The sequence below is a fragment of the Xiphophorus couchianus genome, chromosome 6, assembly GCF_001444195.1.
Source record: "Xiphophorus couchianus chromosome 6, X_couchianus-1.0, whole genome shotgun sequence".
NCBI lineage: Eukaryota > Metazoa > Chordata > Actinopteri > Cyprinodontiformes > Poeciliidae > Xiphophorus > Xiphophorus couchianus.
The window spans coordinates 28025640-28052548 of record NC_040233.1 but is presented as its reverse complement, the minus strand read 5'-3'; the positions used below and the strand labels follow the sequence as shown (position 1 = coordinate 28052548).

The 26909-nt window shown below is 41.0% G+C and overlaps 1 protein-coding gene across 2 annotated transcripts in view; it reads left to right on the top strand.

Annotated features, from left to right (window-relative positions):
- Window positions 1-23168, top strand: part of kcnq3 (potassium voltage-gated channel, KQT-like subfamily, member 3) — a 58123-nt gene extending 34955 nt beyond the window's left edge. For both annotated transcript variants that reach the window (XM_028020184.1, XM_028020185.1), the window contains exons 3-16: window positions 7531-7621; window positions 7703-7829; window positions 9044-9216; window positions 9621-9794; window positions 10143-10253; window positions 10496-10591; window positions 10672-10766; window positions 11920-11946; window positions 13927-14126; window positions 14203-14308; window positions 17049-17180; window positions 17266-17361; window positions 17446-17533; window positions 17807-23168. In XM_028020184.1, coding sequence (XP_027875985.1) covers window positions 7531-7621; window positions 7703-7829; window positions 9044-9216; window positions 9621-9794; window positions 10143-10253; window positions 10496-10591; window positions 10672-10766; window positions 11920-11946; window positions 13927-14126; window positions 14203-14308; window positions 17049-17180; window positions 17266-17361; window positions 17446-17533; window positions 17807-18460 — 2170 coding nt within the window. In that variant the 3' untranslated portion in view covers window positions 18461-23168. The remainder of the gene's footprint in view (window positions 1-7530; window positions 7622-7702; window positions 7830-9043; window positions 9217-9620; window positions 9795-10142; window positions 10254-10495; window positions 10592-10671; window positions 10767-11919; window positions 11947-13926; window positions 14127-14202; window positions 14309-17048; window positions 17181-17265; window positions 17362-17445; window positions 17534-17806) is intronic.
- Window positions 23169-26909: the final 3741 nt, after the last annotated feature.

Below are 26909 nucleotides of genomic sequence, written 5' to 3'. Positions count from 1 at the left end.
TGGATCCTCTGGTTGTTTCTGTTCCTAACCATGCAGACCCGATAGGTTCAGCTCTGGGTTTGGGGCAGTGTCCAGTTTATGGGACAAACTGTCTGGATGTGTCTCTGCAGGTAAATTCAGACAACAGTCAACCTGACCTTTTAGTCTTCGTGAATAGGAAAAGGTTAACCGTGTTTTAGTAATAAACCCTGCAGTATAATTACAACCAGACCTTATATTTAACCCTTTACCTATAGATACTCTGTTAGCACCCTTTAAAAGCCCAAAGCTGAACTATTCAGTGGACATCCTGTAAGGGCCCCATAGGGACCTTATTGGGACCTATAATTACCAAGTGATGCCCCAAAGATATAGCATAAAAACCCAATGATACTCAATAGTTACACCATGAACTCTTGGTAGAAAGTTTGATAATGAGTTACAACAAAATTTAATTTCTGTTTGGGATCAATAAGGTATTTTTGAGTTAAGTTCATCATAGGTAATCATATGAAAATGATTACCTTCTCTACATTACTCTGGAAAGAATAAAACATTCATTAAGAAGGATAAGTAAATATTGTTTAAACAATGTTTCCTCTTAGATCACACACATACTTCCCCAAACTTTACTATCTGAGGCACCTGAAGTTCCCCTTTCTGTGATTTTACAACCTCCTGTTCATTTTTACTCAAGTCTTACAGAACAGCTGAATCACCGATGTGTTGAAAAATGATGTGACTGAAACTAAAAAATGCAGGATGGATGCCGGCGCTCCAGGACCCACTTTGCACACCACTGCCATAAGTGAACCCACCCCATTGGTACCATATAATTATTCTCCAAATATCCCATAAGTGAGCCCGAGGTGCCTGATATGCTCTGCCAGTTATCCTATAACGGAGAAGCTTTGGGTGGAAATTATTTCTCAATTGCTAATTATAAAAGACGCATGAAGTCGTCCAGAATTGAAGCACATCGCTGCGTCCAGGAGTCCCACTTCTCCAAGTTGACCTTTTAGTTTTTCGGAGAGCGCCTGGCTGCCGCTGCTGCAGACTAAATGAGCTGCTGAATGTGACAAAGCAAACCCGTTTCCATCAGCCCAGACGGAGGGACAAGGCGACAGACGTCAGAGTCAGTGAGGCGAGAGCAGTCTTTGTGCTAATGAACAGCTCTGCTGGACGCCTGACACTGATTGCTGACACCTCCTCCTGCCAAGCCAGTAATGGCTGCCTCGGCCTCGAGGGCACTCAGGTGACAAATCCCAGCCTTTGGCAGCCCATTGGAAACTCGGTCCGGACGAGAGCTTGGCGCTGAATTACGCAGCTGGGAACTGTTGAAGGTACAAACTGTACGTAGAGTCTCATCTAAATGTGTGATTATGGCACAAAAACAGCCGAAAACCTGCAAAGCTACATGAGCTGAAGAGTCTGAAGCAGATGACTACACGGTTTATTGACCTGATTAACACTCACACCTTTTGTTTTCAGGTAACTAAACACTCTAAATATACTTTAAATGATTTTGAGTTGCCAAAGATAAAGTGCTGGGTTTGGTGCATTGTTCCTGAGCTTCTGTAGCAAAGGCACTTGGTTCTGACAACTCAAGGTACCAATACATGCAACTTTGTACTTACAGAGTACTAACAAGGATTCTGCTGCGTTATGTGGTGGCTTGTTACAGGGTGTATACAGTTACACTTGCAGGTACTTAAGGAGAACTTGGAGGGTAGCCAGTTGTCATTTCTCATAAATGCTTATTTTAAATCATTTTAATGTTTAATACAAACTTAAAGTGTTGCCATAAATCTGTTAAAAAATATTGATGGCCAAACTCAACATGTGCATCTGTAACAAGCAACTCCACAACCAAATCGTTTGTCTTTAACGGCCCAGTTTCAGATGTTAGCCTCATATAGAAGCAAAAACCTGGAGCATGTCATGAACAGACAAAAATGAAGTCAGAACAACAACCAATATTGAGAACAGTGCAGCAGAACAGGAGTGAAGGCCTTTCAGATGTGACTGGATGCTCTGGGGTCCACATGCCAACCAGGGACCTTGAGTTTTATCTGAATTAAATATTTGTGGAGGAGCTGAAGTATCTTGATCTACTGTCCTCCCCTCATGTATCATCACAAGTTTTGGGCCCGGCATGGTCGACCTGAAGTCGAACAGTCAACGCGGGATCATGTGGTTACTGGATGTTTGCTGTCATACTGACCTTCTAGAGCCACGAGACTCGGAGCCGAGTTCCTGTGAAACACGGCGATCAGGACCCAGAAGAGCAACTATTACGAGTCTGGATGAGGAGGAAATGTTGTTTGATGAACTGCAACATCTCATATTATGTTCCATGTTATCAGAAGCCAAAACAAGCGGAAGACGTTGGTGGGACGTTGCCCGCTGCATTGGGTCAGAACCGATCAGGAGGATTTCTGTGTTTTGGTCCAACTGTGCCTACTTCCTCACAGCTTTGAACAAATGCTTCTCAAAACGATCCATCATGCTTTCTGGGTGAAAAACTCACTTCTGGAAGTTAAGTAGTGGAGCGAGATTCTGACCAATCACTCAACAGTCTTGCATGCAGAGGGGGGGAAGTGGAGCCAGGTGGAGTGTGGCAAGAAGGGCCGGACGACAAAATGACAAAACCTTCATCAACGGGAACCAGTTTTGGTACTTCGGCCCAATGATTCAGAGTCATTGTGGGGTCAAAAGAGCAATCATGCAGGAGAGACTCCGAGTAGAGACGTTGCTTCTCCACATAAAGAGGAGCTGTTTGGGTCGGCTCAGGTATCCAGTTAGGACGCCTCCTCAACATCTCCCTGGTGAGGAGGAGACCCAGAGGAAGACCTGGATACGCCGGAGGAACTACGTCTCCCTGCTGGCCTGGGAAACCCGAACACTAGATGATGGCAACCTCTGATAGATTCATTTTATTGCAGTTTGTTTAAGGTGTTCAATAATTCATGTGAAACTCGTAGAAACTCGCATCACGCATTATAATTATCCCCAACTGTGATGTTTTTGCTAATAGTTAAGCTAACAGGCGCCCATCCTACCTTTAGCGCTCTCTTCAAGCTTTCAAATGGATTTTCTTGTGATGTGAAAAACAGATTTTTGGCTCTGATTTTCCTTCCTGACCTCCTTCTTGTGTCATTAATGCTTGAGGTAGCTTCACATTTATTCTAATTTTCCACTCTCACTCTCTGGCAGCTGTTCGGGGAGTTGCTCTTTGTCTCCCTGCAGGCAACAATAAGTTGCTGCTTAGAAACCGGGTCAACCCGTCTGATTTCGTCCCTTCTGGAAACACAGACAGAAGCTCGTCAAAAAGCGAGCCAGACTCAGATCCTTCCCCTCATGTTAGACTTTTACCCAGTGATTTTTCATCATAACGTCTTCGGTTCTGTTAATAACTTCAGAGTTGGGCAGACGAACTCGGCTGATTGATGGATGAGCTGCGAGTTGGAGGAACGCCGATGATTGATGAGCGACGGACGCCCTTTAGGAGTGACTGATCAGGCTGAACGTCCTCAGTACCAGAGGTGAAACTCTGTTTCTGGAGTCTGCTGGTTAAATACGCATCCATTTCTCTAAAGTAATGATTCAAAAACGTCAGTGACAGTCCTGCCCGTCTTAAATCACTTTGAGACAACTCCACATGTAAAACCAGTTGGGCTCGGTCTGTGGGTTGGCGTCTCCTGCAGAGGAAACAAAGGGAAGTGTTGGTTATTTTAAACGGCTGATGGATCTGCAGAGGCTCTTCTAAAAGCTCTGGTTTGTGAAAATAAACTGTTCAGTGTTAGTGGCAGAGATTTAAAAATGACCTTTTAATGTTTGAGAAACTTCTTTCTCTACTTCAGAAGAAAGTCCAGATGTTTAGACAGAAAACATCTGAATATTTTTAAAAAATAACGAGCCTAAAGATGGGATAGTTTGACAGTTAGATAGAAAAAAGTAATTTTACACCAAAAGAATTTCACAAAATTTCTAGAAAAATCAAGAACATTTCTGAGTTTGAAAAGTCACAAATGTGCTAGAAAACCATTAAAATTTATAGATTAGTCTGAGAAATTTAGTAGAAAAAAAGACAAATTAGAAAAACTTGGACATTTCTGAGTTTAAAGAGGGAGGAATTTACTTGGAAAAAAACAGAAATTTTGACAATCACAAAAATTTTGTAGAAAAAAACATGGAAATTTTTGAAAAGTTGCAAATGTGCAATAAAAAGCTCCAGTGGAAACGAAGGTGGAAAATCTTCCACTTTTGAAACTAAGAAATTTTTCATATTTCTTTTTCTCTCAAAAATTTCTGAAGTTTATTGCAAAAAGTTTTTTTTTTTTTTTTAGCAAATTCTTGATTTTTCAAACTGAGAAATTTCTAGTTTTTTCTAGAAAAGATGATCTGTCTCACATTCCACACAGTGACAGGCAGTGTGATGTTACTGGATCAGTTTTATTTCTACCTCAGTGAACATAACATGAAGAGGAAATCTGTTTCAGCCTGAAATGAAGGATTTGATGTAAATCATCCGACAAATCAGCAACATTGCTGATTTTACATTGGATGCGATCTTTCATGGTTATCTTTAAGTGTCTGAGATTCTTCTGATTTGTGACTCGGCAGCATTTTTCTCATTATGACACGTCAGTGAAGCCAACAGCTGCTGTGCTGCGTTATTTCCTGACTCACGGCTCGTCCCGTCCAAACGGTCCTGCAGGGTCAGCAGATCTCAGACCAGAGTGTGAATCTTCCTCCTCCGCTGAGCCGTCGGAGGAACGGCGGTTTCTGCTGGCATCGCTTCAAAGAGCTGCAAATCTAAGCTGCTGTCGGCGCTGAACTCCAACCTCTGACCAGCGATGAACAGAGCAATAATTCATCAGCCATAAAACCCACAGGGAGGCAAACTGACCACTAGGAGGCGTTTTCTCTGGAAAAGTCCAGGTTGAATCCAGGAAACGCAATTAAAAGATAATCATTTCTAAATGTTTTGGCAAAATATCCACAACATGGTAAATCTTTGCACTCCAGGCTGTTAAAGCAGTAAATGTAGAATTATGTGAAGCCTCTGGGCTTGTTGGGGTTTTTAATTTTGTCAGTTTGGCAGCCAGAGTTGCTGATGAAGCAAAAGTTTGGTTGTTTTTTTCCCCCCTCAGTTTTTTCCCAGCCTGTCAGAGTTGCTATAAAAACCTCCTCAGTTTTTAAAGGTCACACTCTTTAGCTTCTGTCTGCTGTTGTTACCGCTGCTCTTCTCCTTTCTCACCACTATTTGCATACATCTGAGGGATTTATCCGTCAGAAATGCAGAGTCTGCGCTTATTGAATCTCTGCCATAAATTGTTTGTTAGGAATCCTCCAGGGACCCATCTGGGCCGGGGAGCCCCATCAGAACCGGGCCTTCATGGCGCTAACGAACATAAAGTGATTTATAGAGGATGGCCGATCGCTTAAAGCACATAAAGCTGTTGGGTGATTCTTGTTTTCAGTCCAGTTCCTGAGCACTTTGACAATTTTGTTGATCAATCGAGGGATGAAGCAGATCTGTGATCATAAATAGACAAAATTTAAATTAGATGTAAAATTTTACATGATTTCTTCCCCATTGATTCATTATTCTTATCCATCTTAGTTTAGCTCATTTTAGCGTAGCAGCTGAGTTTAAGTTTAGCTTTTTTTATATGATCTGTTTTGTTTAGTTTATGTTTATTATATGTTAACTTATTTTGTTTTAACCTGGTTTTTGCATTACTGTACATCAGCTCAGCTTATTTTATTTCTTTGTTCATCTTCATTCAGCTGGTTTGAACTTTTCTTATCTTAACCAGTTTGATTGTACTTTATCTTAGTGCAACTTAATTTATCATTTGTTTTTCAGACCCTTAAAAGTAAATTTAACCATTTTCTTAATTTTCTAGACATAAAGCTATTAAACTCATAATTGGGCTGATTATCATCATCATCATCATCATCATCATCAGTTATGGGTTCTTATTGTTTGAATTTACTTCAGCCTCTAAAGTTGCTGCACATTTACAGCCAGGTCTCTTCAGTATTTTACACTTCACTGGACTGAAAGGCTAAAGTACAAAAAACTTAATCAGAAATATGAGAAATATTCAGATTGGAAGTCTTAAGTGTCTCTTTGCATTATTTAGGTTTTGGTGACTGACAGATTCAGAAATCTTGCTGAGGTTTGTTGAGCCGACATGAGGAACTGAGACTCTGGGAGTTTTTTGTCTTGCTGGGATAAAAAACATTTGTTCCTCGTCTTTTGTCTCAGAGACGGACAGGAAGTGTTTCCCTCTGAGCGTCCGTCCTCCGTCTCTGCTCGGATAAAAAGCTTCGTTATCTCTGTCAAGGCTGCGGGTTCGGTCCAAACGCTCTCCATCTGCAGCAGGCCTCTCCTCTCCTCGCCTTTGCCTGGCTGAGGGAAAAGTTCTCCTTTGCGTCCTGGTGGCTGTTTCTCTGCAGGACGGCCCCGATGGCCAATCACAGCTCAGATGGGATCCTGCGCTGCGTTTATCTGTCCAACAGGAAGGTAATGAAGCACCACAGAGGAGCTCAGCGTTTCGCACTCACACAGTTTGGGTTGGTTCAGCTAACAGCTTGACCTGTAAATATAACCCAGGATGATTTAGTTAATCATTTTAATATTTTGGATCTGGATCAGTGGGAAAGTTCCTGTTATCGTTCACTGACTGTTTGGGAAATTGTTCCCTCTGGTTTTGGATGCTGTGGAGCTGGTGATGTCATCCAGGACATGATACTGTGATATATATATATATTAACCTTTTAGCATTTCATACAGCAACAGATCTGTAGCACATCTTCAGTCAGAGGCATTTTAAGATTTGATGTGAGACTGACTGCTACAGGAGATTCCTCCTTCCCACAGCATCATCATCTGCCCATATTTAACTTCCCTTTGGGATAAATTAGTATTTTTTTATTAACTTGGTAAAATATTCTGTTATTTGACTTTAATTTTGTGATTTCACCCAAATCATAAAACAGTTTTTGGTTCCATCATTAATCCCCAGGAAGACTTTGCTTGTTTTTCACTGCATGTTTTTATTCATTTAGTTGTTTCTGCTGCGTGTGCCTGTCATTAAACCATTAAATAAATTGAGCTCAGGCTGGTCTTTGCTGGTTAAACTGGGAAACATGCAGCGCGGGTCATGCTGGTCGTCATCGTCTCACTGATGGATGTTTGGTACTGTAAACGGATCGTCCTGCTCGGATTTTATCTCCGTTTGAAGAACAGCTCGGTTTTATTTACTGGTGTTTTTACAGCTGACACCAGGGGGCAGCAACGAGCAGAATCTGCTCCTGATGGTTCCGTTTTATTATGTTTAGTCTACAAACCGAAACTAGTTGTAGTCTTATCCTAAGAGGAAACGGTGCCCTCTAGTGGCAGAAGCAACAAACTTGCCGTTTGGCTGAATTCTTGCTGGTTTTCTGCTGATTTATTTTCCAGATCATTTGTAATTTTTCTAACCGTTTTGTCTCATCAGCTTTTTCTGATCTGCTGTTTGTTTCTTTTCTCTGCAGGTTTCTGATCGTTCTGGGATGTTTAATTCTGGCCATACTGACCACATTCAGGGAACATGAGAAGGATTCTGCACACTGGCTGGTCATACTGGTGAGAACGACTCCGTCTCTCCACAGAAAACACACACACACACACACACACACACAGTGAGTGAGCCTGTTTCCTCTGCAGGAAACGTTTGCCATCTTCATATTCGGAGCAGAGTTTGCACTGAGGGTCTGGGCGGCCGGTTGCTGCTGTCGCTACAAAGGATGGAGGGGGAGACTGAAGTTCGCCCGCAAACCGCTGTGCATTCTGGGTAAGCAGGAGGAATCATAAATATGTTAATGTTTACAGATAAAATTAAAAGGCTCAGGAAGTCATTTATAAAGCTCAAAAAACACAATCATGATTATTTCAGCGAAACGGCCGAAAGCATTCAGAAAGGAGTCGTGCAGGCAGAGAGTCAGGCTGAAAGGAGCTTTGTCAGCTGCCCTGAACAAACCAGCAGCTTTTCAGAATAAATTTCCAGTAATTGGCCAGAAATCCTCCCCTGGAAGAGGCTGTCCTTCACTTTCTGTGGCTGTCAGGACGCCTGAAAGCTGCTGGAGGCAGCAAACATCCTCAGTTTGTCCAGATTTAAAGCTGCTTTAGTCTTTCAAACTCCCACTGAAGAGCCGAAGACGCCTGATTCGTCCGTCCTCACCGAGCTGGCAGCTCTGAGCAGAAACCAGGAGACATAACGACCAGAACTTCCTCTGGGTTCGATCGATTATTAAAGATCAAATTGTGCAGAAAAAAAAGTGTTTAAATTAAATTTGATAATTTTTCTTTCAGTTTATTTGGGAAATTAAAATAAAAAAATACCCCAATGCAGGAATCATGGCTTCTTCACGCATTTTGGTTTCATAGTAACATTAAACTCTCAAAAATCAGGATGGGAAGCGTCGACCTCAGAGCTGAACCTTCAGAAACACATAAAGACGATTATAAAGCCGGTCTTCTGTCACCTGAAGAACATTTTAAGGGCTAATATTTTAAACTACTTTATTGGCTCTGAAATTCACCAGAAAGTTTAAGAAAATAAAAAAACAATATAAAAGCAAACAGGTGAGGTATTTCCACCAGAGTGTCATCCGGATCACCTTCCAGGTAAATGAGGCAGTGAGATCCGATATTTCTCTCCTCCACCTTCATCATAACGACGTTCAGAGAGCAGCTTTCCTGTCTGAGAGTTGACACCTCTTTATATCAATCCATCATCATTTAACCTTTATCATTTTAACACTTCTGTGTTTAGGATTTATTTGAGACTTGAATTAGAACCTCTGCAGACGTCAGCGGCTCTTTTCTCAAGAGGAGCTGTGAATAGAAGAATTAATCAAACTAAATCAGTTTTTTAGTCGGTCCTGGCTGTGATTAACATCTCTTGAAAAATTGTCTCTTTTTCTCCAACAAAGACGTGTTGGGGTCAAACTCATTAGCTCGTCAGAGAAAAGCCTGCTCTCAGAAACTCTGGTCCTTCTGCTCCAGACATCTTCGTGCTGATTGCCTCGGTGCCGGTGGTGGCGGTGCGTAACCAGGGCAACGTGTTGGCCACGTCGCTGCGCAGCCTGCGCTTCCTGCAGATCCTGCGCATGCTGCGCATGGACCGGAGAGGCGGCACCTGGAAACTCCTGGGCTCTGCCATCTACGCTCACAGTAAGGTACGACTGAAGAGACTCCAGAGGGAAAGCAGTGAGAGAAAACAGAAAAACGATAAAGTAGCTTCTAGGGAAAGACTAAATTTACAATCTTTTGACCATTGTTGATTTGGTTCGATCCATCTTATCCACTAACACGGCGAATAAAAAGTCCAAAAGTGATGAACATTATGTTTTCAGAGTTAATCCCTGTTATTGAGTTATTGATCTACATGCTAATATCTGCCTCTGTGCACCATGTATGGATCCTACTGACGTAACCTGTGGCATAGAGAGGATTTAATCACTTCTCTCTGGTTAAAACAGTCAGTAGGAAGGAGAACGTGTCCATCTTGATGTGTCTGAGCAGACTGGCCTGATGGAATCGTTTCAGATCTAGTGACGGTTCTGTGTTGGTGCGTCTGCAGGAGCTGATCACGGCCTGGTACATCGGCTTCCTGTCTCTGATCCTGGCGTCCTTCCTGGTCTACCTGGTGGAGAAAGACGACGGCTCGGTCAACGTGTCTGACCAGGAGGACCCGACGGCGCAGACCCAGCAGCAGGACTTCGACACGTACGCCGACGCGCTGTGGTGGGGGCTGGTACGTTCGCCGCTGCTGAAATAACTACGCAGATGTTGGTTTCATTTAATTGAAGAAATCTGGATTCCCCTTATGAGCATGTGAATGAGAACAGCTTCGTTTATGATATTGGTGAAATAAAGTATTGATGTGATATGTAATGAACAGACTTTCTCTCCACAGTAGAAATAATCTGTGAAGTTCTGCTGTAACGAACGTCTCGGGTTTATGAAGCTTTGATTTTCTCCTCATTAAATCCGTCGTCCTTCCAACCAGAAGTTTTCCTGGCGGCTGTGGATCTGCTCTGCCAGACCTGAGACCTTTTCAGGTGGTGGAGTTCAGGTTTCTGTTTTTATTTCTCTCCTGCAGATCACGCTGACCACCATCGGTTACGGAGACAAAACCCCGAAGACCTGGGCTGGGAGACTGTTAGCCGGCACGTTCGCTCTGATCGGAGTTTCCTTCTTCGCTTTGCCTGCTGTGAGTTATGATCATTAGCTGCTGCCATGCATGGCTGCAGATAACGAAGGTTATGTTCACAAAAGGTGAATATTAAAGAACTTTTTCTTGTGGATTTTACAGCGAACTACATCAACAATTAAATAAAAGAAACAAAAGTGTAGCGAAAAATAAATCTGGCAGATGAGATCAGCCATTTTATTGTTTTTATTAATGTTTTTATGAAGCAGCAGCCTGAACTGTTGCTCTGGTTCTGGCTGCAGGGGATTCTGGGTTCTGGTTTGGCTCTGAAGGTCCAGGAGCAGCACAGACAGAAGCACTTTGAGAAGCGCCGCCACCCGGCAGCCGGACTCATCCAGGTCAGATGAGACGCCGAACGTGTTCTGTCTGGTTCCGTGTGTTTCATCAGAATCCTGAAGCTGTTCTGTGTTGAATCCAGTCGGCCTGGCGGTATTACTCCACCAATCCAATCAGGGAAGATCTTATTGCCACGTGGAGATTTTATGAAACCATCATCTCTCTTCCCTGCTTCAGGTACGAGGCTCCATCTGTTCCCCACAGAGCCTTTGAAGCTGCAGGTTGTAACTTTTAAAAAATATGTTTTTTATAAAAATATGTCACAATGTCATGACAGTTTATGAGTCACATAATGTGTGAAAAAATCGAGCTCCAGTGCTAATCAGAAACAACCAATAAGAGCCAGGAGGCGGGGCTTAGCGCTGTCAATCACCGCTGCAGCTAACAGAGTCTGTCGTGAAAGCTAAGGCTAGTTAGCGTAGCCAAAGATGACAGCAGATAAACGGTTTTTCTGTAACATTTAGTTGTTTCTCCTCCATTAGCTCAGCGAATACATGAGGTTGATTAACAGCGCTAAGCCCCTCCTCCTCACTCTGATTGGCTGCTATTGCTGCATTTCTTCAGAGGCAAAAGTAGCTCAGCGAGGAGATCGATCTTTTCACAGATTGTCTCATAGCAAACTGTTACTACCTGGCGACAGTTTCAACAAATATGTAAAAATATATTCTTTATAAAAGTTACATAATGCAGCTTTAATCATGTTTTCCTTCCAAACTGTCGGATTCATTCTTATATTTTAAAGTCATTTAGGTCAGTAGTTCCTCATTAGTGCAGAAAAAGTTTCCTCTTTAGGCTAAAAGGCCTTTCAACAAATTTAGATTATCCCAGAAGTTACTGTGATAAACGATAAAACCATTTTCCAGAGATATTATGGTAATAATGACATAATAATGAAAGAACAGATTCTCTAAGATCAATAAACCTTAAATTCTGAAGAACATTTAACACTGGAACTGGAAGACATTTTAAATATTCAAAATAAATAAAATGAATTATGAAGTCTCTGTAAAAAAAAAAGATCCTTCAAAAACAGATTCAGTTGAGACCAAAACACCAGAGTGAAGATTTTATCATCCAGTGTTTGGTAGAAAGATAAAAACAATAAATCATTCAAATGGAGATAATTGATCTTGTTTTAATTGATCGTGTCGGTGCCTGACGGGTCCAAACTCGCAGCTGAAAGCTGAGTTTGCATCATTTACGCTGCGTTTGCACCTGTCGGATGATCTACTAGTTATTTATTTGTTTGACTTTGAGGTTTTCCAGATAAATGCCACAAATCTTCCAGGTTTGGTTTATTTCCTGACTTTCTGTCCTCTCTGTCTGACAGGAAGGACACGTTGGAGGCCATGGTGAGGTAGGTCACTGAGCTCCTGCAGAGACGCTGTGAATTACAGAGCTGTGCCTACAGTAAAGACTTTAATTAGGCCACCAGCTGAAGAGAGAAAATAATTAACATTTCCTAAAATATCCCACCCAGCCCGTCTCTAAATAGCTTCGTATATTAATCCATGACTCGGATAAATGACTCTGGGAAGAAGTTGATATTAAACGCCCACTCGTTCTGACTTTAACATTAAGCTGAGGATTTTTGAGAACTTATTAGTGAGTCCATTAGTCCTGACTGAATGATGGGTGACGGTTCAGGTTCATTAATTAAAGGCAGAAATGAGGAGAATGGTTTCCCTTTATCAGCTCAGGGACAGTCATGAGTTCCTGCAGCCCATAAAATGTCAAAATTACACTGAAAATATTTGAAAATAAAAAATGCTTTTAATCACTTTTGGTGCTGAACTGTTCAGATTTACTGTTGAAACGTATTTTTGTCTCGTTCTGAACTGGTCTGAGTTGTGATGGGTTGGTTTTCTGATAAATGGACCAGTGAGTTTTGGTTTTAAAGTCTTTCTGAGCGAATCTCGTTCCTCAGCTCCGCCTGCGTCTCACTTCTCGTGGTTTCATTTATTCTCTCAGCTCCTCATAACACAATCAGATTTTTTTTATTTCTGTTTTTCATTTTCTATCACACTGCTGGGAAAAACCTGCATGAATTTTCAGAACACAGAAACTACAAAAACATGCGATCCTGAACAAAGACCCAGACACGGATCTGGGTCGGACTTCATCTGGTTGCTTTGAGCGAAGAGGTGGACTTCGTCCAGGAACTGCGGCAGCGCTGGGAGCTTTGTGCTCTTTGTGATGTTTTGCGTTTCTCAACAGTTTGGTGGCTAATCTGGGATCTTTTCCCTGCGATGTGAACAGAAACTGATCCTCCATCTGAGAGCGGGATGAGAGTTTTGCTGCTTGCTGCCAGCAGATCCTTTCAGATCTTCTCCATTCCGGTTTATTGTGATCTCTTTTATCTATGAAGTTTAGTCTTGTTGTTGGAAATAAGCACAAAACTTTGGCTCTTTGACTATCTGGGCTTGTTATTTTCTGCTGTTGTGTCGCCTCATTTAGAGAGATCTGTGGATAATCACATCCCATTTTCTGCTCTTTATTTGCCGAGGAGCGTTCAGAAAGAAGCGTTCCCTTTCTGCAGCCTCTCAGCGCTGTAATCTGCCGTCCCTATTCTGCCCTGAGGCCACATAGAGGCTCATATTGTGTCCGCTGTGGGAGCAAAGTCGCTGAGAGCGCTCCACGTTTCAGAGGCCTCGTTTGGGCCGCTGGCGGCTCCGGTTACTGCTCCACCTCCCCGCCTCTTCTAAGGGACACAGGAGTCTTATTTTACCCAGAAAGCAGCGTCTTTGTGTTGCCAAATATTGTCACAAGACCAATCTCCTTGGGTTCTTCGCTGCTTCCTTCAGCCTGATGCGCAGCTCTGATATGCAGAACCAGCAGATCCTGAAGAAACGATGTTCCAGTTTGAGAAGCAGGAAGTATGCAGGTCCATCTTAAACCATAATAAATGGGCCAACATATATTGATGATTTTGATGATGGAAACAAAATGTAATGTTTGATTTCTCAGTTGGTGACTGTGTGTGTTTTTATGACTGAGAAGTGTTATATAAATAAATTTGATTGGTTGATAGGATGTCATGGAAAAGTTCATTATTTTTGTCCATTTCAGATTAAAATAATTGTAGTTGTTAATACATTTTGAAAGAAAATATTTTGGCAGATTTTTGCCACAGCTGTGAAATCCTAACACAAGTCTTTCATACTACAAATGTTTGAATATGTATATTTTAGTGCTAGTCCTGCCTTAATGGTTGTGACCAACACCGTTTTCTCCTATTTCTGCACTTCATAAAAGAGTCCTTGTTCAGTATTGTCAGCATAACACACAATGTAAATATTAAAGGTTTGATGACCTGCTCCTTTCCTCTCCACCTCAGTCAGAAAGTGAGTTTACTGGAACGCGTTCGCAATTCCAACGCGAGGCCGTCATTGGGGATGGTCAGGAAACCCACGCTTAACGCCGAATCCATCGAGGAGAGTCCCTCCAAGGAGCCCAAACCTGCCGGCTTCAGTAACCGCGAACGCTTCCGGACCGCCTTCCGGATGAAGGCCTACACGCTGCGCCAGAGCGCTGAAGGTCAGAGTGCCGACCGCAGGACAACGTCACCGCCAGCGGTCAGTTTACTTTATGGTGTCTGCTGTTTGTCTTCCAGATGCTGGAGGCCTTGCAGACCCGGTCTTAGAGGACCGGGGCTTCCCGCCAGAGATCCTCCTGGAGGAGATGATCCCGACGCTGAAACTGGTCATCAGGGCAGTCAGGTCCGGAGTAATCGTTCTCACTTTCCAGTGATCCTGAACTTTGAGCTTGAATCTATTAAAACAATCATCCAAAGTCTAGAGAGAAAACCTGAAAAGGTCTTTACCTTGTTTCCACTGAGCGGTACGGCATGAGTTGGTGCGGGTCGGTACGATATTTCATGTCCAGTAGAGAATGTTTCCACCACCAGTTGGACTTTAATTGGGCGTGCTGGGTTAAACCCAAACACCTACCGTTGCGTCATACTAGAGCAATAACAAACATGAACAAAACTGTTTTAATGTCCCAATCAAAGGACGGTGTTGCAGTTCTGCTCATTTTCCCGTAGACCTACAACTGGAGGGTCTCCAGGAATGGAGTGGTACGGACGGTTGTATGGGCCGCTTACAGACAACAGTACGTACCACAGCACACTGACCCAGGCCATACCGTTCAGCAGAAACCACGTTAGAGAGCCTGGAGGACCAGTGATCAGTGCCACATCAGAAGATAACAGGAAGGTCTGACGGTTTGGAAGGAAATTACGGAGTCATCCGTCCATTCCATCTGGTCTCTAACGGTCATTGGTGAGAGGTGAGGGACAGCCTGGACAGGTCACCAGTCCTTCACAGGACACACAATCCTGGACTCACTCACACCTGAAGACAATTTAGACACACCAGTTAACGAAGCCGTCATGTTTTCAGACTCCGAGGAAGAATCCAGAGAAAAAACCATTCATGCCCAGAGAGGACATGTAGATTTCATGGAGAAAGACCCGAAGCTGGATTATAAAAGTGCTTAACAACCAGAGTCTGTAGAAAACACCAACTGGTTTAACCTGATCAAATGAACATGTTATGACCATGAAGGTTATGGTCTTAACATGTTCTGCCCTGCATGTCACAGGTTTTCCTTCTGCCACTGGACAAGGAGCCCAGAATCATTGAGCTCTGAAAACCTTGATGTTTATCTTACTGTTCTGAAATAAAAGTTTGTTTTAGGTCAACATTTTCATATATAGCAGTCTATTCACTCTGTCCTACCTTGGCACGTTACAATAATCAGGCAGTATTATATCAGTTCCACTGTATTACCAGTTAAAATGTTTCTTTTTATCAAAACGTTTTTTGGTGAGCAAGACAAAGGCTTCAATGTTTTTTAGTGCAAACTTCTCTCAGCTCCACATGTAACAATGTTATTAGTCTTCAGGTTCAAGCATGTGTGCTCAGTGTGACCTTTCTTTCAGCAAAGCAAAGCTGGATGTGTCGACATCAGTGATGTAAACCAGAGCTCACATGTTAACAGTCTCCTGGTGCATCTATAGGCCACACAGCTGACATAATGCAGGAATTCAATCTAGCGTGAAGACCTGTGAGATGAGTGATTAACCCTGTGAAAGCACTTCCTCCTCCCACCCCATTATGCTGGGGCTGAATGGCTCCCTGAAAGGGGAACTCAGACATGAAGGGTTTTGGTTTCAGGACCCCCAAGACTTTCTGCCAAACACCGGAGCTCCTGCAGCAGCCGAGGACTCTGGGAAGAGCTGAAGATAACAGCTCAGTGGGTGGCAAACAGGCCTCAAAGACGAGCATGTCAAAGAACTGATGGATGATGGGATTGAACTCAAGTAGGGAAAGTGTTAATACCAAAGGAGGCGGTGTACGGTTTGCCTGAAATGAGTGGTTAGAAAAAGGAGCTCCTGTCAGGCGACTGTTCAGTAAATGGCATTTTGCCAGGCTGGACTTGGATCTAAGCCAGTGTTTCTCAACCCCAGTCCTCACGGACCCTACATGTTTTAGTTGTGGCCTTTCTGCCACTCACCTGACTTGAATAGGTGGATGATTAACAGACCTCTGTAGATCTACATGCAGAGGAGGTCATGCAGTCATTTGAATCAGGTGATCTTGAACAGAGACACATCTAAAATATGCAGGGCAGTGACTGGAAACACCAGTTTAAACCAAACTGGACGTTGTGCACAGAGTGGCTACGTTGGAGCAGATTTGTCTGAACTCTGAGCGCTTTACCAGGCAGTCCTTACGATGAACATTACCTACTTGAGGGCACCGAGTTTAGACTGAAAGGATAGTGCCACCAATACAAGAACAGGACTGAGCTGATCCAGAGCGCTTGTTTTCTTATTGTTCCCTCCAGTCCAGTCAAAGTGTTGAATTTGCTGCTCTATCTGCATTACAGTCTTTAACTGGGGTGGTGAGATATTGATCTTGACCAAACAAAAAGACATGCAAGTATCTGGGATGACCTCTCCATATGGTAAAGAGCTGAGATCCAGAAGTTTGGTAGTTGTTAGTCGTTTGGTGATTGAGGCATCTGATGCCTCTTTGACATCTTCTCCTGGTGGTTTTGGGGCACCCCCCCTAGCAACCAACCCACTGCAGACTTTGAACTTGCATCCTACATCTGAGCAATGACCAGAATTCAAAAACATGAAAGTTCGGTTTGTTTTCCACTGAATTGCCCTTAGTGTTTGCATTACCCTGTGATGGATCACTGACCTGTCCAGGGTGCACAACCCTTTGTGTCCAATGACCGTTGAAGATAGAAGCCAGTCCCCACAATGGACGGATGTCCTGAGGAGTTTTCAGGTTTTGTATGACTCTTCTACCTTGTTTGGGTTGTAGAGAACACCGACTGTTTTAGTTGGTGTAACTAGTTGGTTAAAGTCCAAGAAGTTGCAAAGCTTCAACAGATGCAGTTATGTTCCACAATGAAATCCTGATCTTGGACTTTGCTTCACAGGATCATGCAATTTCTCTTGAACAAGAAGAGGTTTAAGGAAACTCTGAGGCCTTACGATGTCAAAGATGTGATTGAGCAGTACTCTGCTGGACATCTGGACATGCTCTGCAGAATTAAATACCTCCAGACCAGGTGAGCAGACACAACACAGATGTGGAGGGGTACATCTTGCTAAACGCCTCATATGTGCCGTGTTCAACGTGTTTCTTCTCTAAAGGATCGACATGATTCTTGCCCCTGGACCTCCCCTCACCCCAAAAAGCAAGAAGCCCCAGAAAACACCCTTTAACTACCCATCCAGTCAGTCACCCAGGTACTGCGACACCATTCTGCATCGCTAATGGTCAAGCATGTAATGGCGGCACCATCTTCATGTATTTGTTTCTCTTTGTTTCAGGCATGAGTCCTACTTAGCCAAAGCCACGTCCATGCCAGACACTGAAGACCAAAGCATGATGGGTAGATTTGTCAGGGTGGAGAGGCAGGTGAGGGTTCAAATTGAAGAACAATATAATGGTCTGATTATAATGACCTATGGACTCTGGTGTGCTTTAGTTGTGTTCCTATTATATTTACATTTATTCATAGTTCAAGGTCATGAAAACCTTTAAATCCATGAATTTCTTCTCTGAATGAGGAATGAAACGTATTTCTGTTTAGAACCTGGAGAAGCTGCTGACCGTGTCCTTCATGGTTCTGAGCTTTGGTGTTGGCGGGTCAGTTTGCTGAGCTCATGGACGGATGTGTCTCTGTCTCAGGTGGAGGACATGGAGAAGAAGCTGGACTTCCTGGTGGACATGCACATCCAGCACACCGAGCACCTGCAGGTGGACTCGGCCGGTGACGCTCGGATGACCCTGGAGGCCTGCGACCAGACGGCGAACGGTGAGATCCGCCGGGTTTTCCTCAACTACTCCGAGGTGTTCCCTCAGATGTCATACCAGGTGCCTGTCAGCAAAGCGAATTCGACCTGCAGCAGAGGGCGAGGCGGCAGGCAGGGGGTCGGGTTGGTATGCGGCGCGGCGCCGCCCGCCATCCCCACGTATACGGAGCGGCCGACCGTGTTGCCCATTAGCTCCCTGCAGGACCTGTCGGCGGGGCGGGGCAGGACCACAGGGGGCCGGGGCGGCGACTCACCGCTCTCGCTCCTGTCGGTGAACCACGAGGAGCTGGAGCGCTCGCCCAGCGGGTTCAGCATTTCCGGGGAGCGGGAGGGCGAGGCGGGGTTGGACCTGCCGATGGGGGCGGCGGTGGCGGCCGGGGAGGCCAGCTGGACGAGAACCAGGCCGAGCTACTTGGCCGAGGGCGAGACGGACACGGACACGGACCCCTTCACGCCCAGCGGGGGCGCCCTGCCCCTCTCCTCCACCGGCGAGGGGTTCGGGGACGCAGAGTGGAACACGCCGCCCTGAAACACAACGTCGCCTCGACTCTGAGACCTTAAATCCAACCCATGCCTGTAAAACCCAGAACGCTGGGTCAAAGCCACACCTTTGGGCCGAATCTTTGGGAGGAAGGTGCGTCTAATCCGCCTCGTTGCTGCGCGTTCTGAACGACTGGCCGTCGACCTGCGAAGACCAGGCAACGAGTCCGCCCCAACGGCAAAACAACAAAAGGAAAGCAGACCGTTTGTAAAGAAAAAACTCTGTACAGCGCACTCTTCATGAAAATTTAGCTAAAAAAAGAACATTATACAAAATATGTACACCCAAAAGCTTTACTGCTGCAAAGCCAACCGCACTGCATGTGACGCATGCGACTTTTAGTGTAGACACTGCAAATTTTAGGATATATCAGGAAAAAGAACAGAGATTGAATGGAAACTTATACCTGCTATGCCATTTTGTAACACTTATTTTTTATATGAAGACATCCTTGTTTCTGCATGGTTTGCATGATGCTGCACCATTCCTGGGGTGACCATTAGAGGGCGACACTGGAACCAAAAGTCTCCTGTCTGTTCTTGTTCCTCACCGACCGTCTGTCTCGTCGTTGATCCAACCTTCTTACATTTATGTTGTTTTGTTTTTGCTGGAGGTCATCTCAGATCTACAAACTTACAGTCAGAAAATATTCGAAACACTAAATTTCTGATGCTTTGCTGGCACATGAATTCAGGGATATGAACCGTCTCTCATTTCATAAAACATTCAACATAATGTTGGCCAACATGTGTAACACATATAAACATACTGCTAAGTATTTACACCCCTTTGCTTTTTCCATGTTTCCTCAGATTTAATGTGGTATTCTTAAAAATAAAAGTCTCCATAATGACAAAGTGAAAACACTTTATTAAACTATTTTGTAAAGTTGACGTAAATGTAAAGGTTTAACCGTAACAGGTTTATACATTTTCACTACTGATTCGTTAAAGCACTGGCGATAAATTCAGCTCCATGGATGACGGCGGTTTGACTCCATTAAATTTTTTAATGTAGTTAATTACAGGGTCTGTAATTAATTCATTGTTTAATTTAAAGCTGTATATTGACAGAATAAGCAACAAATTCTCTTGAAAACCCATTTTTGCTGCTAAATGATTTAATAAATAGAAATAAGAACCCAACAACTAAGATCTTTATAGTTTTTAATCTGTTATTTAGTTTATTAAACCATCAGATTGGAGCAAAATATTATTCCATCCAGGAAGTCCTGGACTGTGGATGCTAGCATTAGCATTAGCTGCTACATGTTTAGCATTGAGATGCTATTTTAGGCTAGCATAGCCTGCCTGATAGGCTAACTCCTTTTAGCACAACTTGAACACAACAATGGTCTTTTCCAGCATCCAATCAGGTCGTTTATACAGAAGTTAACCCCAGAGAGACGCGGCTTCGTCGTCCATCGCTGCTGTTAGCGGATGTAGCTGGAGCGTCAGATTCACAGGACAGACCAGAAACATGCAAACCTTTGTTTGGACAAACAAATGAGGTAAAATAAAAAGTGTGACAAGTTTCACAGTGCAGAACAGAGCAGAAAGTCATGAAGGTGAAGTGGCTGGATATAAACTTATAACATGTAGAAAAACTCTAAGAACCACCAGGTTCCTGCTGGGCCTCGAAACACGTAGAGAAAAAACAGGAAAATCTGAGGCTGCAGCAAATTCAGAGGCCGTGAATACTTATTAATCCTATCATAAGAAACTTTGGGCAGTAAAAAAAACATTTAAACATCTTTATAAAAGCTGTTTTAACCTTTAAATGATCCGACTGTGTGCAGATCTTAGATTTCAGTCTTTATATTTCTGACATAAAATTTTAAAGGATTAGAAAACTTCATAATGTGAAAATAAATTTGAAATAAAAAAAATAACTCACACACAGAACCTGCATTTCCAACTTTAATGTAGCATTTTCAAATTTCTCAGCTGAGATTTATTCAAAACTTTCCCTAAAACGACCCCAAACAGAGAAATATAATTAATTCTAATTTATTTTGAATTGCCTGAATAATTTATTATTCTCAGTTTCTGCTTGATTTATAGGAAACGTTGCTCCATAAACCTATTTCTGAAATGTAAACAGCTTTAAAAAGTTAAATCTGAAGGTTTTAAAAAGTTTTCTACATTCGTCCATGTTAATGTTGCCGTTTTGAACTCTGAGGTTTTTCTTGCTAAAGACAAAAATATAAATTTTAGAACATTTTGACTAAAGTTTACTGGGATTTTATGATGAACCAACACAAAGTAGTGCATAATTGTGAAGAGGAAGGAAAGCAATGCTTCGCTTTCAATTTTCTATAATAAATAATCAAGTCAATAAATTGTAAAAATGGAATAAATCCTCCTGTAATCGCTGCCTGAAGTGGAACAATAAAGTTGTAATTTTGCTGCGATTAGCTGGTGCATGTTTTAAAATTTAATTATCTTAACTATTTTTGCTATCAATGAAAATAATGTACTTATTCAGAAAGTAATTAAATCTGCTGCTTAATCTTTTTTATATATTTTGAAAAGTTAAACAATAAAGTTATTATATGATAAAATAAATGGATATTTAGCTTTGTTATGGAGCTGCTTGAATTGCTCTAAAATGGTTCACAATTATTTAAATATACTAGGCCTTAATAAATGTAGTGTAGGAAATGTTATGTATTCTACTTTGCAATAAGACATTTCTATATACTTAAAGTTTGTTAATTGTAATTAAATCTTGTTCTATTTTAATTTTTAAATCTGGATGTTATGAACAACATTTTGAGGCCTGAACTGATTTTACTACTTTATCTGTAGAATCACAGATTGTGATGTAAAACCTGACTAAACTTTATCTGAAGACTTGAATTATCACCAAGCCTCTGCTCTGCTTTTATGACTTCTACTATAAACTCTATTTAACAATCTTACGGTTTTATATTTTTGAAGCGCTGTAGATCTGCTGTAGATTTATTAGGGAAAAGCAAAACTCCTTGGAGGTGAATTCAAACTGTTTTTAAGAACATGTTTCCTCAGTTCATTCAGCAGTCAAGAATTTTATAAATTATAGGAAATAGTTTTAATTTAATGGGGTTGTATGGAGTAGCTATAAGTAGTCAGTTTTTTTACCTACTAGATTGGACTCAGTGTGATCTCAGTGACTCGTTAAGGACATTAGTTAGTGTGAAGGAAGTGAATATAACTAATAGTTGCTGTCACACTAACAGAAAAGCCAACTCTCAAACTAACTTTCAAGATAATAAATGAGCTAATTGTAAAGCTAACAGTTAGCTAACAGTTGAGCTAACACTCTTCACCATGGGCCATTTGTTGGTCAGAAAACCTTTATGATTTGCTTGTTGTGCTCAGGGACCAGACTCACTGCTACTTGCAATACAAGCTAATGTCATTGCATTTTATGCAGTTATAGACTAAACAATATGCTGACAAACATATTTTATTCAGCAGGATATGTGACTGATTTTAATAAAAAATATGAAAACTTTGCTAAGTTTGCCTGTTGCACCAAAACCTCTGACTTCACAGTTCAGACTGAATTTGGATTTCTCATTCATTTTAAACTTGGATTCAGATTTTTACTTCTGAGTACAAATGAAATTCACAGTAACTGTCAAACAGAACAGCTTTAAGTCAGGCTAATGGTTCTGAAGCTACAGGCAAGATCACCCTCAGCTAGCAGTGGTGCTAAGTGTTGAGCTAACAGTTGATGTAGAGCTTTATAAATGTTTTGTAAAATCCTGCGTTTGAAGGTTCTTGCAGTTTGTGCTTGATACATCAGGCCAGAACTCTAATGTATTCTGCTATATACAAACACTGTAACGAGTAGCGACTCGTTAGGAATTAACAAACGTTCTGCAATTAAGTTCTTATGAAGTCTGAGAACAAGTACGGTTCATTCCAGCTTGAATAACAACAAATTTCACTGTTCCTGTTCAATTTAATAAAGAAGCAGCTTGGTTGTGCTAACCGACATGTTAACTTTCAAATGTTGATACTTGATGTCAAGCTAGTCGCGTCAGACTAAATCTTGAGCTAACTATCAAGCTAACCAGCAAGATGACTGACAAATTAACAGTTGAGCTAACTGTTAGGCTAACAGTGAATCTGTCATGCAAACAGTTGATTTAGTTATCAAGCTCACAGTCTAATTGTAAAAGCTAACTGTTTATTTGTTATACTAACTTCCTGTCAAGCTAATTGTCATGCTAACACTCAATCTTATTGTCATAGTCTATTTACCATGCTAACTGTTAACCTAGCTATGGTTAACAGTTAGCATGAGGTAACTGTAACAGTCTGACTTAGGCTAACTGTTGTGCTAATAAATAGCATGTCATGCTAACAGGGAATTAGCAGGGCAGAGTTTAATGTCTAATGTTTAACTACTGATCTCGGTGTTGAGCTATAAGCAAGACAACTATAAAGCTAATGGAAAATTCACAGCTGTCAAGCTAGCAGTTGGGCTAACAGACATGCGGTCAGATTGACTGTCTGCCAACTTTATTTCCAAGTTCCAAGTCCAAGCTATGAAACAAACAGATAACATTTAACTTTACAGTTATGTGCTGCTAATTTTGAAACTATGCTAAATGTTGGAGCATAAATCTGAAACTTCACATTCACTATTCCATCCTGTTATTTTGGGATGGGAGTTTTGGACCCAGATACATTTAGCAGCCCTTGAAAATAAAGGCAGTATAGTAACAGAGAGTTGACTGAAGGTACTGGTAAGATACTGACTTCTTATAGATACCTCATCAAACCCAGCGGTAAAAATTCAAACTGTTCCTTTAAAGTCGCAGTAACTCTGGATCAGAAGCAACTCCAGTGAAATGGGTGAGACGTTCGACTATCTGCTTAATCTGCTGTACAACAAATATAATCTGTTCCTCTAAGCCACTTCTATAAAGACAAAATGTTATAGGATTATCCTACTACTAGACAGGATAATCTAGTAATCTGTATCCCTGTAGAGATTCATTCATTCATTCATTCATTCATTGTGCCTCAAGCACCGTCCAGAATGATTCAGTCATTCATGATTTAGTGTTTCAGACACTTCGCCTGCAGTTCACCTCACAGTTTATGAACGTGATTTAAAATCTGTGAATCCGGTTCAGATGGTTTCTGCTGTTTTCGGCTCAGTTGCAACAATCAGACCCAACATGTAAAGTTTTTACTGTTTGTCTGTTTTTCTTCTTGTTCTGGTTTAAACTTTAAATGTTTTGATGTATTTTCTTGTTCATTATTGTTCTTAAAATGTTTTGCACAACAATATCTTTGCCTTGCACTTCAGTTTTAGTTTATAAAACATCTTTAAATGCATGTTGTACTTATTTCTGCCATCTGAAATTCAACGTGTGGCTTCCTTTCAAACTGACTGATGAAGTATGAAAGAGTTGACATCACTGTTAAAATTTATTTTTTTAATTAGAGAAAATGTCTTCCATGACGGGAAACAAACTGCGAAAAGAATAATGCTACCAAAATTATAAAATAAAAATTCTCTTTATTTCACCTACTGAAAATATTCAGTAAAAACAGTGTTTCAAAATAAAATGCTAGCATTACTTTTTGCAGTGAAAAATTGTCACTTTAATTTATTCTCACTTGAATTAAATTGATTTTGAGTTTTTATTACGTCAGAAACTTTTGTCCATTTTTTTGCTCTTTTATTTTATTTATTTGTTACTGCATATCTTTGATTTTATCCGGTTTATCTGAAACCTTTTCAAGAGAAGCAAAGAAAAAGTCATAAATTCAAATAATTTAATGCAAACTACCTGTTATTTTAATACAAGCCAATATTTAGTAAATGTTTGTCAGAACTCTGTTGATGGCTTGTAATAAAATAAAATTAAATCAGATTAAACTTGTTTTGTTTCAGCTCAGTTAGAATGACCTAAATTGTTTCTATTTGCTAAAAGTCAGAATAATGATATTTCCTCTAAATAGTTATTTTATCTGGTCAGCAGATCTTTTATAAGAACATCTATGTTCCTCTCTGTAATTTCTTTCTGTTTTTATTTTGTCAAATCAAATATTTTCTGTTCATTTTGCTTTAATGTGAAGTTTTCCCCTCGTCATTCATGACATTTAAAATGTTTTAAATCGGTGATTTGCTGTTTTCGCATCATAACAGAGTTTTGATTTAAAGATAAAAATGTCTGAATCCAGGAGAAATTTCTTCTTGTTTGTTTCTTTGCTGATTAATTGTAACTTGGTTTTTGTATTTTTGTCACTTTCAGACTGAACATAAGAACTGGATCAATATATTTCATTGATTGGTTTTTAATTTTCCCTTCAAAGTTTCCATTTAAACTATTGAATTGTTTTCAAGTTTAGTTACCATTTAAAAGTCAAACTCTGCTTCCCGTCCAGATTGTTTCTGGTTGTAATGAGGGAAAATTATTTTTTCATTTCTCTGTTTCTTGGACTTTAATTTTTATTGCTGATTGTATAAAATTGGAATTGATTTTTACAGTGCGGTGGAAACGCTGCATAGTTTTTACATTTTCCACAGAACAATATCTGAACGGACGTTGTAACATTTTCTGCATGGTTCTGCTGGTGAATGAGTGAAAATGAAACATCTGGACTCACCGACGCGCCTCGGATGAATTTAGAAAACATGCGGCTCATATTTTTGTTTTGTGCAGGAGGATAAAAGCCGGCCCACTTTAACGGATAATTTAAAAAGAAAAACCATGATGACATCAAACTGTTTCATAACGATAAGCATGCATCAAACTCACGCCGTTTTTCTTTGTGTGTTTAATAATTGTGATGAAAAGGAGCACTTTATGGCGTCCATGTAGTTCAGAAGGCAATACGGCTCGATGAAATGTTGTTTTTATGAATGTTTGTTTCTGCACTCAACCCGTAATGTTACTGGACGTTTTGATTGCTACTAATTATTTGTGCCTTGGCCTTTTGCAGTTATGATTTTATCTCATGCTTTTCTCGCTGAGGCCGTCAAACTCCCAACGCGAACCTGTCTGCGGCGCGGCGGGACTCTGTCCCCGCAGGAGGACGTTAGAGACGTCTCCGTTCTCAGACTGATTTACGTGAGGAAAAGACGGCAGCTTCTTACAGAAACAGTTTTTATTCAGTTTAATTTAAGGAATGTTTGGACTATTTTACACTAGTGGCCTTCAGAGCTCTGCATCATTTCATTTATTTCTCATTAGTTTGGGAAAAAAAACAACTAAAGTTGCTGTTTTGATTCTAAACCACTTTGGATTTGTTGTTTTTATGATATAATATGCAAATGTATTCTTACTTGATTTTTTTTTATTTTTGTGTTTTCAATTGCACCAGTTATTAATAAAGTAATAAACTGAAAATTTTCTGAGTGGTTTTACTTCTAAGTATTTGGAAACTTTGTCTTTGCTCCCATTAAACTCCCTGGAAACTTGCAGGTTATTTTTATAAAACTTTAGTCTGAACTGTTTTTGTTGCTTCGGTTTTATTTACATACATATTACTGAATCTTTTAAAGTTTATAATCTGTGGGATTTTCTTGAAGAGTTTTTCTCTTCCACAAAGTTAAAATATTAAATATGAAGGAAAATGTTTGATTGTTGAATTTGGTGAAATCAAAAACCTGGACGTTTGAATCATTTAGTTTTTGTGATGCTGCATTTTAAATTCAACATATTAAAACTTTGTAGAGCAAAATGAAAACTAGTGAAATATTTTCTCCAGGTTTCTGTGAATCATTGGACCAGAGGCTCAGTTTGGTTCTGTTCAGTTAAGATCCGGTGGTTCTGATCCGAGTTTTTGCTCTTACTGTAGTTTTTTCTTTTTAGCTGCATCATGTCTGCAGCTGTTGCTGTTTTTAATTGTTGTTGTTTTTATTGTTGTCTTTTAGTTTTATTTCATAAATTCTGCAGCTGAAGATTCGTTTCCTGGAATTGGCTGAAAATCTGCATCATAATTAATATTCACCTTCAGCTCTTTCCACAGGATGTTTGTTGATCAGAACCAGAACCGTTTGCAGCAGATCTCGGTCTCGTCTCGTTGTGGATTATTTTCTGGCAGACGTCACGTTTCCTCCGGAGGAATCCGTTCCCTCTCTGGTTCCTCACGTTTAACGACCCGACATCAACGCCGCCTGCTGATCGTTTAACTACACTGTAAAAGTTTTTCTCAGGCTGAAATAATTCACGCTCCGCTCCAGACCAGGAAACAAAAAACTGAGTAATAATTTATGAAAATAGTTTCCGGTACTTTCTGGTCACTGAGCAGGTTGAGGATCGATGTCTGAGTTTAGACTTCGTCTTTGTTTCATCTTGTTTTTTATTTTGAACTGATCGGTTCAAATGAAATTCAGATCAACTGATCTGTAGAAGAAAACTGTAGATTCAAAACAAAAATTCAAAAATACTTTATTGATCCCAAAGGGAAGTTTAAATGTAACT